The sequence below is a fragment of the Oryzias latipes genome, chromosome 10 (genome assembly GCF_053564925.1).
Source record: "Oryzias latipes strain Hd-rR chromosome 10, Olatipes_Hd-rR_3.1".
Classification (NCBI taxonomy): Eukaryota; Metazoa; Chordata; class Actinopteri; order Beloniformes; family Adrianichthyidae; genus Oryzias; species Oryzias latipes.
In genome coordinates, this window is record NC_136246.1 from 8,957,915 (window position 1) to 8,974,268 (window position 16,354).

At 38.1% G+C, this 16,354-nt stretch overlaps 1 protein-coding gene across 2 annotated transcripts in view; it reads left to right on the forward strand.

Moving 5' to 3' along the window:
- The window catches only part of slit3 (slit homolog 3 (Drosophila)), a 316,135-nt gene that overhangs the window by 281,697 nt on the left and 18,084 nt on the right, over positions 1-16,354 (forward strand). For both annotated transcript variants that reach the window (XM_011479838.4, XM_011479839.4), the window contains 4 exons: positions 3,457-3,554; positions 10,631-10,770; positions 14,677-14,770; positions 16,047-16,184. In XM_011479838.4, the coding sequence (XP_011478140.1) occupies positions 3,457-3,554; positions 10,631-10,770; positions 14,677-14,770; positions 16,047-16,184 (470 nt within the window). The remainder of the gene's footprint in view (positions 1-3,456; positions 3,555-10,630; positions 10,771-14,676; positions 14,771-16,046; positions 16,185-16,354) is intronic.

The window sequence follows — 16,354 nt, forward strand, 5'->3', positions numbered from 1 at the left end:
TGAGACATTCCTAAAATGCCTTATTAAAAGCATAACTGCCTATCTGGATGTCTGTAAGATGCAGGGAGGACCCTTGGTGGTGTTGATACGAAGTCGTCATAGTTTTTAGAATCAACTACCCATTAATACTATTATGTCACTGAGGAACATATTGTGAGTCATGTTGCAAACGTTTGAAGCTTTTTTTCAGGGTGCGGCCTGGGCAGCTCGCCAATCCATCCTAGGGTGCAAAAGTTTGTGTTTCTTGATTTAGTTTCATTGTTGAGAGTCTTTGGCTGTGCATCAGGGGAAAATATATAGTTGTAGCTGTTGGAACTTTAAGATTTACAGTTTAGATGTTGTCATGGTTTGAATACACAGTTTTTCCATAGGATATCTTCATATTTTACTCTTTAAGGACCCAGACCTTAACCTTTTTTTTTATTGGTCTCTAAAGCCACAGATCTGAGTTTAGTTTGTCAATGAATGGGAACCACAGACTGTAACCCTTGTGCTGTCCTACGGGGTGCTGTCCTACCATGACGAAGGTGGATGAAGGTGGAAAGATTTCATGTAATCCATGGACACCAGTGAAGATCACAAATCATTGAAGAAAAAAGGTTCAGAGCATTGTGGGTCTAGATGACCCAACTCCCAATGTTAAAGTGACTAGGATAGCACAAGGGTTAAATAAAAGCTACATGTAGTCTGTAACTTTGAAAAGGGATTACAACATAAACGTGCAATAAACCAACAGTGTTTCCAATAGCAAACACATGAGGTTTTACAGACATCTGTGGGGAAAAGGGCAGTTCTTGATTAAAGCTGTTTTTTGCCTTGCCTAACTGGACAAACACTTTGTTGGTCAATTTTCTGACCGAAAATATAATTAAAATGAGTTTACCTTGCAGAATTGCTCGATATGTTGTAAGTACTTGGCCATTCATGTTGCTGTTAGGCTCATAGTTTCACCAAAAAATTCTTTTCATCTGTTTTTGCTAAAAGAATGTGCAAAACCTGAGGTTTCAAACAGTAGTCCATAATTCAGTGGTTGACCTCACAGCCGCATTGTCTGTCTATTATATTTAGGCCAAATACAAACTCCTGAAGTCCCCGCCAGTCTTCCACAGAACTGTATGTTTACACATCAGATTACAGTGAAATCGATTTCATGTGTGCGTATCATGGATCACTGAGTTCAAGGCTGGGGAGGAGGAGATGTGTGTGTGAGTGCTTGTGTTCAGGTTCTTTATAGATGCACCTCTGATCTCCTGAGAAAGCTGCACAACCTTTGGGCTTCAGCGGAATGACAAAACCTCTGACTTGCTTTTAATTAAAGCATCAGTCGCCAAGGTCACCGCGGAAAACAGAGAGTTCATGTATGTGGGTGTGTGCAGGCACACATATGTTCAGGGCTGTGTGTTCTTTATTTTCTTTTTGTTGTAGGGTCTGCTGGGAAAACATTCATTAAAATGTGATGCATGACTCCGACAAAGAGCAGAAAAGAACACAAGAGGGATATAGAGTCAAAAAAAAGACAGAAGAATAGAAGGATCTGAGGTGGTTGAAAGAGCTGAAAGTAAAAGGGGAGTTGCAAAGAAGTCATCTGTAGAGTAAGGGGGCAAAAACACTGAAATGAACTACTGAAAAGAAAATACAGAAGGAAATGGCAAAGCAAGTGCTTTGATAAAAGGAAAGCAGTGACAGAAATAAAGATGCATAGAGTTTGAAAGCACGGATGCATGTCATCTTCTTGATTTGGATCAGAGGAAGTGGGTGTGATGGCGGCCAAAGGTTTGTCAGTTTGAAATGAAAACTGCGGCTGCAGAGGTTGATGTGGAGAGGCAGCGCGCCGTGCTCCTCTGATAGATGCTGCTAAGTGAGAGGTGTTTATTCAGAAAACAGCTGAGTGCTGGAGAAGGCAACGAATGAAGCGGAGAAGGCTTGTAGTCTGTCCATCTGAGATCAGCTCATATTCAGAAAGTCGGCGGTGTGTTTGTGCCGAGCTGATGTATAGTTCTGATAGCAGCTTGGGGTTACATTTCTGGATGCAGGCTTTGCTGAGTGACAATAGTTTTCTAAGCTACTCCAAGCCCTCATGGCTACATCAGTCACAGTTGGATGACAGCTTCTTATGCTGCTCTGCCCAGGGCCAAAAGGTCAAGTGCATCTGATTTAAGCTTCCAGCCTTGAGCTTTATGCAGCTGAAAGTCCCCCAAAAGAAAATTGAAAGATGCCATGCGGTTCGTACTGACAAATAAGTGATGGTGAGGAAATTCCTGATAATGTGGCTTAAACAAATTATTGTAAATTATTTATAGGCATTCTTTTTTATATTTTTGGTCATTATTTTGTGCTTTTGTTGTCTCATTTTTTGCAAATGTTTCCAAATGCTTGTTTTAAGTAATTAAATCACTTTGCATTTTCTTTTTCTAATGTGCCACTGAAGTTACTAAGGACATCGTGTCGGATAAACAATGTTTAACTGTAGTTTGTACCTAATACAAGCTCTCCTGCCAGCTGAGCTCTGCTAATGGGCGCAAACGTGGGGTGCACCCATTGTCTGTAAATGACAACAGGACTGAGTGAGCGTGACGTCACTTCCAGCTCCAATCAATTGAAGTCAATTCAGTTGCCATTTTTTCACAATACAAACCTTATAGTGGTAGGGAATCCACATTTGATTGTGTTATCCTGCCCAATCAAATGTTTCAAACGTTCAATGTGAGACCGGCTACTTTTAGTGAAACATCTGATTGGTCAGTTTATAATATGAATAACTTGATCAACAGAAAAAATATAATAAAAATAGGATCATCAAGAGCATGTTAGAAAAGGTATCAGAGTAAGATGGTTATTCAGACAAATTGAATGACTCGTGATAACTGTTTATTTCTCTATAGAAGTCTATGGGATTTGATCTCTTTGGAACTATAGCAGGTACTTCCTGTTTGGAACACCAGAGGGGAGGAGTCACTCAGTCCAGCTGTGATACATTATAATGAAACAGGCTACTCATACCTGATTTTGCGAGTGCAGGAACCTTAGTCCAAATGTTAAAAAGAAAAAAAAATGAAAAAGCTTTTCCAGGACTTTCTTAGCATCGGTGAGTTGATAGGTGGAGTTCGACATTTCAAACCTGAAACACTAAAGGCTTTGGTTTAATTTTTTAAAAAGCTTTACATTGAAAATTCTTTGCTGCAAATTGCACAACTACAGGCTGAATTTGGCAACTAGTGAGGATTTTGCTGCATCACCAATCCAATGAAAAAAGAAAATACAAAGGTAGGATTAAAAAAAATGTTTGTTAAATTATCAGTAAAAATTTTCCAGTGGTAAAACCACCATCAGCGTGTGAATGGGACTAGGACTGAACAGCCTTCTAAGAAGGTTGTAAAGTGCTATTTAATTATACACCATGTTAGCATTTAAACCATTTAAATCTCCCTATTTTCTTTGTCCACTTTGGTCCTCCAGGGTCAAGACTGTGAAATACCCATCAATGCCTGTGTTAGCTTCCCCTGTTTAAATGGAGGAACCTGCCACATTCAGCCCGGACACAAAGAAGAGTTCAGGTGAGCGGACATTGACATTTCTACCAAGTGAGCCGACATCTGTGGAAGTGCGGTCACGCCAGCCGTCACTGACTCTTTGCATGCGCGTTTACATCATAGTTTACGGTACACACACCCAGCGAGCTGGAAAGACGGTATAAAGCGCTGATATCACCCATGTCACTGTCTGTTACCCATTATCAAATAACATGTACTGTACTCTGAAATAAATGAGACTTATTGCATGCCCTGTCTCGTTATTTAATGTAAAAATGTATTCATTTGGATTGCATGTCTGTTCATTCCATAATAAACTACCAGAAATAACGTGTTTTGTCTGAAATATAATCAGACAGATTCTAAAAGTGAGATTTAACACTGACAAGAGTGTTTTGTGGGTGGTTGACCATGACATGGAATGAAATCAAACAGAAATGAAGAAACTCCACGTAAAATCACATCTGGTCCTGTCAACTCTTTCTAAAGTTGCTTCATTTAAGGTGACGCAAAATTTTCATTGTATTATTGTTGATAACGATGTTCACTAACATCACAGCAAGTTTGATGAAAAATGACTGGAGAATATTAGAAATATTGACATTATTGTCTAATTCATCCTCCCTCATACATAGTCATAGTATAACATTTGAACCATCCAAAATACATCTTCTTTCAAAGGTGACACAAAACTTTCACTGGATTATGGTTTCTAATGATGTTCAGGATCATCTTAGCAAGTTTGATGAAAATTGACTGTAGAAAAGTAAAGATATTGACATAATAGACCAATTCAGGCTTCCTCTTACATAGTCATAGTGTAACATTTGAACCATCCAAAATACCACTTTATCAAAAGGTGACACAAAACTTTCACTGGATTATGGTTTCTAATGATGTTCACGATCATCACTGCAGGTTTGAAGAAAAATGACTGCAAAAACATACTCTAACCGTGTATTTACCTAATATTGAGGTTTATAAACATGCTATACTCCGACTATGAATGAGGAGACCAGAATTGGTCTATAATGTCAATATCTGTATTTTTCTACAGTCATTCCTCTTCAACCTTGCTGTGATGATCATGAACGACATTACATTAATCAAGTGAAAGTTTTGCGTCACCTTTTGATAAATGTGCATTTATAGTTAAATTAATACATAATAATTTAACTATAAAGGCAGGATGCTTAGGAGAACTATAACTTTAATTTCTCTCATCTTCTCTCATCTTCATTACCAACCATAATCCAGTGAAAGTTTTGCGTCACCTTTGAAAAATGTGGTATTTTGGATGGTTCAAATGTTATACTATGACTATGTATGAGTGAGGATGAATTATACTATAATGTCAATATCTCTAATATTCTCCGGTCAATTTTCATCAAACTTGCTGTGATGTTCATGAACATCATTACCAACAATAATCCAGTGGAAGTTTTGCGTCACCTTTTGCCAAAAAGCCCTTTTGTATGGTTCACATATTACACTTTAACTACATATGACGGAGCCTGTATTAGACTATAATGTCAATATCTTTCATTTTCTCCAGTCATTTTCCTTCAAACTTGCTGCTAATGATCATGAACATTATTACCAATAATAATCCAGTGAAAGTTTTGCATCACCTTTAAAAAAAGTACCATTTTGTAGGGTTTACATATTACTGGCTGTCTGTGAATGAGGAGACCCAAATTGTTCTATAACTTTAATATCTCTAATATTCCCCAGTCATTTTTCTTCAAACTTGCTGCGATGTTAGTGAACATTATTACCAACAATAATCCAGTGAAAGTTTAGCGTCACCTTAATTGAAGCAACTTTAGAAAGTGTTGACAGGACCAGATGTGATTTTACGTGGAGTTTCTTCATTTCTGTTTGATTCCATTCCATGTCATGGTCAACCACCCACAAAACACTCTTGTCAGTGTTAAATCTCACTTTTAGAATCTGTCTGATTGATTATATTTCAGACAAAACACGTTATTTCTGGTAGTTTATTATGGAATGAACAGACATGCAATCCAAATGAGTACATTTTTACATTAAATAACGATACAGGGCATGCAATAACTCTCATTTATTTCAGAGTAGAGTTCATGTTATTTCTATAATGGGTAACTGTGACATAGGTGATATCAGCGCTGTATGCCGTCTTTCCAGCTCACTGGACGTGTGTACCGTAAACTATGATGTAAACACACATGCAAAGAGTCAGTGATGGCTGGCGTGACTTCCGCAGATGACGGCTCACATGACCGCGGTACATTTCTGTATAGATGTTTAAGTTAGGACCAGTTTGCTAACTTATCATTTTAGGAATTGTATTCAGCAGGAATGTCCTGATCAGATCATGGAAAATGGGCCTGATCACATGGTTTCAGACTTGATCAGAATCAGATGTTGTGCCCCAATCAGTGGTCGGATATTTATTTTATTCCATTTGATCAGAGCTGGATATTTCACAATAGATACTCTACTAGAAGTCTACATATCAAGAATGGATCATGACATTTTACAGAAGAATACGGCAGCAGTTTGAGTAGGAGACAGACAAAAATAGTTTGGTAAAGTTATTGAGATATTCACTGATTCTGAGTCCTAAGCTCAGTAAATCTTTTAATAAACGTTTAAAACTACAAGCAAGTATCTTTATTGATTTGTCTTAATGTAAACAACAACCTTTAAAGGCATTTAAAAGAAAATGAATCTGTTTTTTGGGTGTTTTTAATGAGAGCCCCCAACAGACAAAGAGACGGCAGCTCAGGGACCGTCTACAAAGTGCAAACGTTGTAAAAATCAATTACATCTTATAAAACAACAAAACTAACAAAAAATTGCATTGATGTGAGCTAGTCATGCAAACTCATCGTCACATTTATGCTACAATGATTTTAAAAGAAAATCATCATTCATTTTTAACAAAGTTATGAATCACATTTGATCAAATATGTTCAATAATTCTGAAGATTCTAAAACTTCACTCACCAAACTTTCTAACATGACTAATTATCACCTACAGTATATATACTATTTAACAGTTAACAATTTTTACGTGTCGATAGTTCAATAGTTTTTACTCAAATGTTCAAGCTACTTTAAAGAAGTACTCTGATTACGTGTTAAATGACAAAAGAAAATACAAATCAAAGACAACCTGGATCTATTTATTACATTTGTGTAATATAAGAATCGAATCGGGTCTCGATATTGGAAATGCTCAAAATCTAATGACTTAAAAATCGAATAGGGGCCAGAAACATCAGATCGGGACATCCCAAGTATTCTGTTATGAGGGGATAAACAAGACTTTATATAAAACGGATGTATGTTGTAGGTCACATCTGACACATCACATCCTGCTGCCTCTCTGCTACTTTGAGGCATTTGAAACCGTCACTGAATTCTATTCCCAGGAGAAAATTACCTTTCCTCACCCCCCACCCCCCACCCCCCTTCAAATGTAGACAGTGTGATTAGAATAGAGGCATGCTTCACTGAACAATGCATTAAACAGGATAACAACTCACTTTGACCTTATTATGTGTTATCCTGCCCGTCTGTGTGGGGGTGTTGGTTTGTGTGTGCTGACGAAGGGGGCGGGGGATTAAAGAAAAGATTTTCAAGAAAGAGAGGGGGATTTAAGTTACTCATTAGGTACTCCTCATTTTTCATTCACCTGTTTTTTCAAGACGGCTTCCTTAGGGAACACACGTCTGACTTGGCCAGTTTTGTTACGCACACATCGTTTAGAAATGTATTTCTTCAGTGAGGTTTATTCGAGGATTCAGTATAAATGTTTTTTTTTTTTTGGAGCATTATGTCTTTTTGTGTTTTATGGATTCTCCATGCTTATGTTTTCCTCCTGAAATCATTCAAATATTCGGAAATGTCTGCAGGCAGCTTTGCTTTCATGGAGTTCAATCTCGCACATTCACAACTGGGAGCAGTTCACCACAATCAGTGCTTGACTTCTCAGCTCCAGGAGAGATGTCAAGGGTCAGAGCCTCTCAGCTGCAGGGAGTGGGGGGGTGGGGGGTCTCATTTCATTTCCTACCTTTCTTCCAACTCATGTGGGATTTCAGATGGGTTTCTCTCATCCCTGCCTGGAAACACTTGAAAATTGAGTGCAATTGTTTAACAAATGTCTTGGGCATGACATGAAATTTTAAACATTGGGTTTCCCTGCCAGTCATCTCTTATCTAAAACCTTCTGGATGGAGAAAACCAGAAGAAACAGGTTGAAAAGTCCGATTGTACAGAGCATTGGATAGGCATAAAATGTAAGAAGCAGCAAAGCACAAACTAAACAAAAAATGTGTAGGACTTTGGAATTAAGGTGTATTTTTGACATAATACCTTTGAGCCCTCAAAAACTCCTAAAAAGTCAGGATTACAGTCGTGTTTTTTATTTTTTTACCTCTTATAAAAACTGTTTTAAACAAACGGAGAAATAGAAAAACGCTTCCTGCATGTGCAGTTTAAGTTTCATTAAAGAAACTCCTGCTTTTAATTTTGGTAGAAGAGAGCAGCTCTGATTGAAGAAATTGTCAAAAAAAGTCTAGAACAAAATTGTCTTAGCAAAGCCTTTGTCCTTTAAAAGTGTACTGCTCTCAGACATTATGGCCTTTAACATAAAAGTATGGTAATGTTATTAAAGCTGTCTTTACCCTTTACTGGTCCGGCTGTCATGTTAATATGTGCACAGAGAGAACCCAAATAGAAAAGGACATGAAAGATGCCAAGCCGTTTTGACATTTGAAAGTATTTTATAATCAATTTGGGGGATATTTCAGCAGTCCAATTTGGTTTACAGCAAAAGCCTGTTTCCTAAACTTTATAATTCAAATGTCAAGATAGATGTCAACCAAAGATTTGATTGTTGGTGATGCTCTTTCTCACAATGTCAGACAGCATTTCTGAGAGAAACATTAACAAAAACATTTACTTCTTTTCTATTTTTTCTATGCACGCTGTATTTGTCAGAAGTCAAAGCTCTGTATCCCCCTCTGGTCATCGGCGGGCACTGTCTCCAGAGTTCTAAACAAACTACATCTCCCAGCAACCCCAGCGCACAGTTTCTGGATGCCACACAGCTGACTCTCATGTGCAATCACTCACAGTACACTTGAGCACTGAGCCTCACTCAGTGTGAAATATTCTTTGTGCCACTATGCCTGCATTATATCCAGACCAGAGCCTTTGATGTCCTGACCCTGTTTCCTCTCTGACTCTGTTTGTCTGCCGCCTGCCCCGAATCTCGCCTGGATCCTGACTACTCTAGTTTCCTCTCTGAGGTTCCGATGCTCGTCATTAGCCCCTGCCTGTTTGACCAAGATTTAGCTTTGTTTCAGCTCAGCTTGTAAACCAGCTGCAATTGGATCCAGTCTTATGCCCGTTCTTGGGACCCTAGTTGCGGTGCCTTTTTAAAATTTTCAGGTTAAACTACTCATTTGGATAAAACAAAATGTCATTGAAGCCTTGTGGATTGAAGTTTCAGAAATGTTTTCCGCACACCGGAAACCTGTCATGGTTTATCTGCCTTTTTGTTCATATTTCTTGCAGTCTTTCCTTTGTCTCCTGATGGTCCCCTCACATCTTAAAGCCCCACTTTTAATCTATTTTCAAGACTTCTCTTTTAATTAGGATGCTATTTTAGCCAAAATCAAAATACATTTTCTAGGACATAGTTTCTGCCGAGCGGCATGAGTTCATCAGAAATTCACCCCTGAGTTGTGAGCGAGACTGTGTGTGCATGGAGCAATCCTGCCCCCTCCCTTTTGCTGAGAGTTCTCTGTTTACAGCCCCTCACACTCTCAACCTAACATTACCGATGCAACAAAAACAGCGAGTAAAATTTGAGCTATCCAGCCTTACAGTAATTAACCCGACGAGGAAATCAAAGACGTTCGTTGATCTACTTGTCTGTAGGTAGATACTGATTCATAATCATTTGAAAAAAGAAATACTCAGAAGTGCAATTTTAAGACTAATTTTCTTTCATCATGAAATAAATGCTGCAGGATCTTGTTAAAAACACCTAAAACAGCATTTTCATCAGAGTGGGTCTTTATGTTCTCCTGCACAGAGACATATTACTATTCTAATGAAAAACGACATTTTTCAGACTACAAACAAAGTCCGGTATTAGAATAGATGTTCTTGTTGAACATTGAGATACATTATTCATCTTTGGCACTGACACAACTTTCCACTTTGTTCTGGTTTTTTTCTGATGTCTGTTTTCATCTCGTAAAAGTAGCTGAACTCAGTCATGTGTGGGAGTTTAACAATAAAACAGAAAATGATGCCATCAAAAACAGGCAGAAGGGTCTGAAACGACAGGCTCCTGAGAAATAAGTCAAACATTCTGACCCCATTGGCAGATTTTCTTTAAATGAGCAGAGTATCTGTGGTAATAAGAATGTTCCTACCAAAAATATTTTTTTCAAGAAAATATTTTTAGTCACTTGTTTTCTCAAGATTATGTTCCTTTTAAAAAACTTTATTGGTAAGATCCTTTTTCTTGCAAGACAGAAAGTTAGTTTTTTTTTTTTTTTTTGAAACAAGAGCCTCTTTACTTTCTGAGGATTACGTTTTTGCTGATCTGTTTGTCCAAATCTCCTAACTTCAACTAACGGAGCTTCTTCTGTTTGTAATTTATTGTGAGGAGTCTCTCTAACTGTTGTTTAAAAGCTAAAAAAGCAGATTACATGAAGGATGACTAAAAGTGTGGGAGGGATTAAAAAAAGATAGAACAAATATCCCCCCCCCCCTTTTTTGCTGTTTGTGGCTCTTTTGTTGTAAAATATCTTGAATATGAATATATATTTTTTAATGTTAAATCTATTTAAAGTGATGTGGTAGATTGTGACTCACAAAGTTGTAACTGAGGTGGTATTTAACACTTTCAAGGACAATGGTAGAGTGTCAGCCCCAAAGATAACAGCTTTGTTAGCTTACCTTTGATTCTGAAGTTCTGTTGAGCAGCTGGTTGATTGGTCTGTTTTGTTTCATTAGAAGTGGTGTTGGGTGGAGTGTATGTTAAGGTTGTGATAATGCTCGCGTTGTGTCTGATTCTTTGTTGGTGCCAACAGCTGTGTGTGTCCAGCCGGGTTTGAGGGTCAGCGCTGTGAGATGAACCCAGATGACTGTGAAGACAACGACTGCGAGAACAATTCCACCTGCGTTGATGGGGTCAACAACTACACCTGCGTCTGTCCCCCAAACTACACAGGTGGATTACCCCCCCCACACACACACACACACAAAGGCTTCTACACAGAATATTCCTGAAACCCTGAGTATTTTCTTCTCCCCTGAGAGGCCACACGGGTCAGCAAGTCCCCACACTCACACACGAAATCTTATTTTCCACTTTACTGGATGTTAACGCCGTAATGGACAGCCTATCTGCAGTGACCTGAAACAGTTCTTGCGGGAGGTTTAAAAAGCAATCACGTAGAAGGGAAAGTGGGGGGAGACAACAACAGCAAAATTGCAAAAGGGGGTGTCATGTACCGGGTGAAAGGGAAAATAGACAGAGCAACGGAAAGGGCAAACAAGGGCTGATAATGGCTGGAAGCTGTAAAATAGAGAAATACAAACGCCTTGGAGGAGTCTGGAAAATCTAAAGTGGACGGGGAAAAGTCAGGTTTTACTGTGTAGCCTGATGCTATGTTCACACTGGGCATGTCCATTTACGCATTAAACGCACATTCTTGAATGCACAATCAGTCCACGGTTCACGCTGGAGAAGTAGGGAGGGACTTCTTCTTCTTTTTCTTTTTGTACAGTTTACAAGCGAATGACCACAACCTACAATTAGAAGAGGCTTGGTGTGAAATGTCTAAGCGGCGCAAATCTTGCTCCAGGCTTTTTCTTTCACAGCTCTATTCCGATAAATGAAAGACTTGGAGTTGTTAAATTTCAAAATTCAAAAACAGCATTCATGACTTTCTCCTTCATGATCAATTCTCAAATGGTTGACATTTCTGTGAATTGAATGTCAATACCAAACCGAGTCCCTGATAGGTCAAAGTTCAACCTGCTTGACTTTCAATGCATGTTCAAAAGCGGCGTGTTTTGGACGTACAGCCCCAAATCTGTCTTAAAAATGTGTATAGCGAAGCATAAATGCAAGAGTTTAGAGCCCGGAAGCCTAAAACGCGCCTTTACATACTTTTCATTGGAATTGGCTGCTTAAATGTGCGTTGCTGAGGGCGGTGTGAACGTAGTGTTAGACAAACACACGTGCTCTAGAGCTGAACCTGGACCTTAGCCAGGATACATTTAACTCACAAACACTCTCTCCTGATAACACTGTTGGCATTATCTTTTCCCACTGACAGCCACTTTACCACACACTGATGCTGCACACCGACATCCACACACACTCCCACAGCTGGCTTGTTGGGCATCAAACCATGACAGAGTCACTGACCTCATCACAGTGGTTAAGAGGACAGTCTGCTGATCCCCCTGCTTTTCCTGAGCTCAGCATTCACTAATGTCACGTTACCTTTATACTTCACACATCTACTATACGCATTTTCACATTGATCTACGAATGACCTGCAGAGGGAATTCATTAGGAACGATTTTCACTGCTGAAACACAGATAGTTTCCTCCAATTTTGACTATTTATGAGAAGTAATTTATTGGTTTAGTTTGTTCTTCAAAATAAATCTACAAAACATACCATTTGCTTACCCAATCTCTACATAGAGCCTGAACTGCTAAGTGGGCACAGATATTATCAGAGCTTCATGCTTTTTTTGGCTCAAATTTAAACTAAACTGAAATTAAAGTGCTTGATTAAAGTTTGGATGATTTTAATGCAATAGTTGGTAAGTCCTTCTCTTGTCTTAGAATAAAGCTTTGACAATCCAAGCTTTGTCCAATAATGGCACTTTGATGTTGGATCTCTGTGTGTTGACTTTGAATCATTTCTTCTAAAATGTGCGCCTTAGCAAACTCTAACGTCTTTGCCATTTCTGAGCTTTTCTGCATCAGTTTGCTCAGACCCTCATGTCATTCTGACTTTTGACTGCTGTAATGCGGTCGGGAAGGTGCAGGTGATACATTTTATTTTTTCTATGAAAACCTGGTGTAATCCTTTAATGCTTTTAAAATTACATTTTTTATAAATACAAAATAACTCAAACTTTAATCTAAAAAAATGAAAAATGATGTGTCAGAAAGAATGTGCAGCAGAAAAATTTGACTGTTGCAGTTCCAGGAGCTTCAACAGTGAAGTGTGGATTAAAAGAAAACTGGAAAAATGCTGTTGAAAGGCAGAGGAGGGCGAGGGATGGCTTGATTTTATTAAAGCAGGCAGAGAAGGATGGAAATGGCTCTGACCTTTGTCAATCCCTCCTTTTATTTTTTTGGCAGATTCCAGCAAGTCTTTTTTACACAAACTGTTAACCTCCTTCACCCTTTGAGTAGGTGTGTGCATCCTAAGAGAGCCACCACGGCTGCACAATCGATTAACCTCGACTCCCTTTGCTGTTATAGCATTATTTCCTGTATCTTTGTGTCTATGAGGACTTCTACCCTGATCCCAGATCGTACACAGTTTTTTTTTAAAACCTTCTTCCTGTTTTAGCATGCTTTGCAATCTCATTGGTAGACATACGGAAAGGTCTATATGGTCTTTCACTTTTTCCATTTATTATAAGAGTTTTACAAGGTTGTGTCCTAACCCTCAAAAATTTATTTATTCCTAACCTGTATGCTAAAAGTTAATAAATAAATAAAAGGGATGTTTCTATTCCTTATAACATATAAACCATTGTCTCAACTGCTGATTTATGCATAATTTTAAGGTTTTTAATTCCTATAAAAGCGTTTTTAAATGCCATGAACTCTACAAGAATGGCTTTACCGTTAGACTTAGGTGCTTAGACTCAACTCTATTACATAATCATTTTTTTAAATCTTATATTATCTGTTGTTTTTGTCGTTATCTGTGTTTTGAGCTATGGTAATAAATCTATTTCTCCATTATGAGATCAATTAAAATTCTATTCCTAGTATCAATTGTATGGAATAGCAGCATTAAGAAAAACAAAAATAGTGAAAAAACATGTAAAAAAAAAACCTAAAGTAAAAGAAAACTAAAGTAGAATTACCTCCTAAAGAAAAGTCTAAAAAACAATATAAGAATGCAAGATGTATTAAAAACTGGCATTACCTTATATATTTGCACATTTTTCAGAGACATTCTGCCATTGAGACATATGTTTTATTATATTTACATTGACAAAACGTCAAGAACTAAGATATATAATGATCTGGCTAGCTTCATTCATCTAAGGTAAATATATAAATGCATGTGTTTATGTTTATGTCCAAAAAAAAATATTTGTAGAAATGGTTTACTTAATATTATTCAAACATTCATTTATTTTCTATAAAAGTAAAGCAAAAGTAAAGCAAAAATAAATAAATAAATAAATACAGAAATAAATAAGTAAATAAATGAGTAAATTAATAAATAAATAAATAAATAACAGGCAAATTCAAGTACTTTGGTATTCAGCCGTCGTCTTACAGGGCAAGAAAAGCTTGGATGGATGGATGGATGGATGGATGGATGGATGGATGGATGGATGGATGGATGGATGGATGGATGGAACGATGGATGGATGGATGGATGGATGGATGGTATGCGATAAACTAAAAAAAGCATAAAAGCATAGCAGTGTTGGGAAAATGCATCATACACTCACTCAGATAGCATGTTTACTAATATATTCATTGATAATACTGACATATTTCCAATACAGAGTAGAAGTTTGGGGAAATACAAATCTACAGTGTTTGTATGTCTTACAAAAATTTATTATGGATTATGGACACATACAAATGCTCTATTCTTAAGGTCTGGTTTATTGAAATTATGGGAACTAGTGAAACTTACAACAGCACTCATCATGTTTAAAGCCAGAAATAACTTACTTCCAATAAACATGCAACAATTGTTCAGGGACAGAGATGGGGTTACGGTTAAGAAAGCAGCTAAATTTCAAAAAGCTTTGCATTCATACCACAAAAAAGAAAATGTGCTTATCAACTTGTGGTGTGGATTTATGGAATAGATTGGAAGGTTTAATTATTATTTTCCTTCTTCACCAGGCGACCTGTGTGATGAGGTTGTTGATCCCTGCCTAAGTGGGTTTCACTCTTGCCAGCACGACTCTAAGTGCATACCTGTTGGTCGCAGTTACAGGTGAGTGGCTGCTTCATTGTACAGATTTACGAAGAACAGGTTAAAGGTCATATTTCTCTTTGTATTAAACATAAACGTGTGGGCTTTCACACAACACAGGGTTCTTCATGTCTGTCTGTTTCATTAGTATGCAGAGTAAATGTTACTGATCACATTTAAATGATTTGTGTTCTTACTCCCATCGTTTGTGGATATGTCAATTATTCAATCCTATATATGCAGTGGTTTAATCAAGTAGATTGGATAAATATCCTTTCGTAGATTATCGTTCATCACCAGTCTTTCATCCCTCAATACTAAGAATATAAAACTAGAATTGTCATAAAAATTGAGTTTGAGTTTGAGTAAGATGGTAGGTAGAAAATTATGATAAATATTGAGTTGCATATAAAAAAAATTGTAGTTTAAACCCTAATTCCCCTATTACAATATACAGATCAGACAGTCAAATCTGCAATGTACTGGCAAACTGTCCAGGGTGAACCATGGCTTTGCCCTTCAGTATGTGGGTTGGCTCCTGTAACCCTGTGACCTTAACTTGAAATAGAGCAGGAAGTTGGTGAACTACGTTAGCGAGTAGCGGCCAGCGGTTATAAGAACATTCATTTTATAACTTTGAAAACTAATTCTAAAACAAAAAGTCATCAGTTGCATGTACAGTACAGAACAAAAGTTTGGACACATCTTTCCATTCAAATAAATGGGAAGGTGTGTCCAAACGTTTGTTCTGTTCTGTGCATGTAAACGTCTGTGCTTCAAAGCTCACCCAAGTGAAGAGATGTGTGTGTCTTTCGTGGCACACAGAGCGACGCGGTTCACCCTCGCGGTGGAGGGACACAGAGCACTAAGGTTTCCCTTTCAAAAAACGTTTTCAAACAGCCCTACCCCTCCAAACGCCACTACAGAATGTTGGACTGGTTTGCTTTTCGGCTGCTCACTATAGGGATCCCCACAGTAAATCTGCACCCTCCTCGTTCACACCAACCACCCTCATATCCTCATAAACTTCATCCATAAACCTCATCCTCAGTCTTGTCTCCTTCCTGGTTACTCCAACCTCAGCAACCTCATCTCTCCTCCGAGCATATCCAAATCATCTCCATCTGCCCAAAATTTGGGATTACAGAACAGCAAAGAAAATTATAAGCATCACGAGGACAAAGTCATTTTACGGATGCACTTAATTTTAAGTGCATCTGTAATTTGTTTTGTAAAAATGTGTATATTTTTCCATAGAAAATGCCTGTAATCACAATGTAAATCCCTGTTTTTCTAGATGTGAGTGTTTACCAGGCTATGTGGGCCAGCACTGTGAGCAGGACTTTAATGACTGTTTGGAGAATAAATGTCGGCATGGAGCGGAGTGTGTGGACGCCGTCAACGGATATACCTGCATCTGCAGGAAGGGTTTCAGGTGAGAGGCGTGGAAACAACCCAGACAAAAACACCATTAGGCACTGAACTGTCAGACTGGGAGTAAAATTCAGAAGGCACTTCATAATCAGACACTTGACTCAAACCCACTAAGAACATGTGTGTGTGTGTCTGTGTGCAGCAGATGCAGCACCATGTGGTTAATTATAG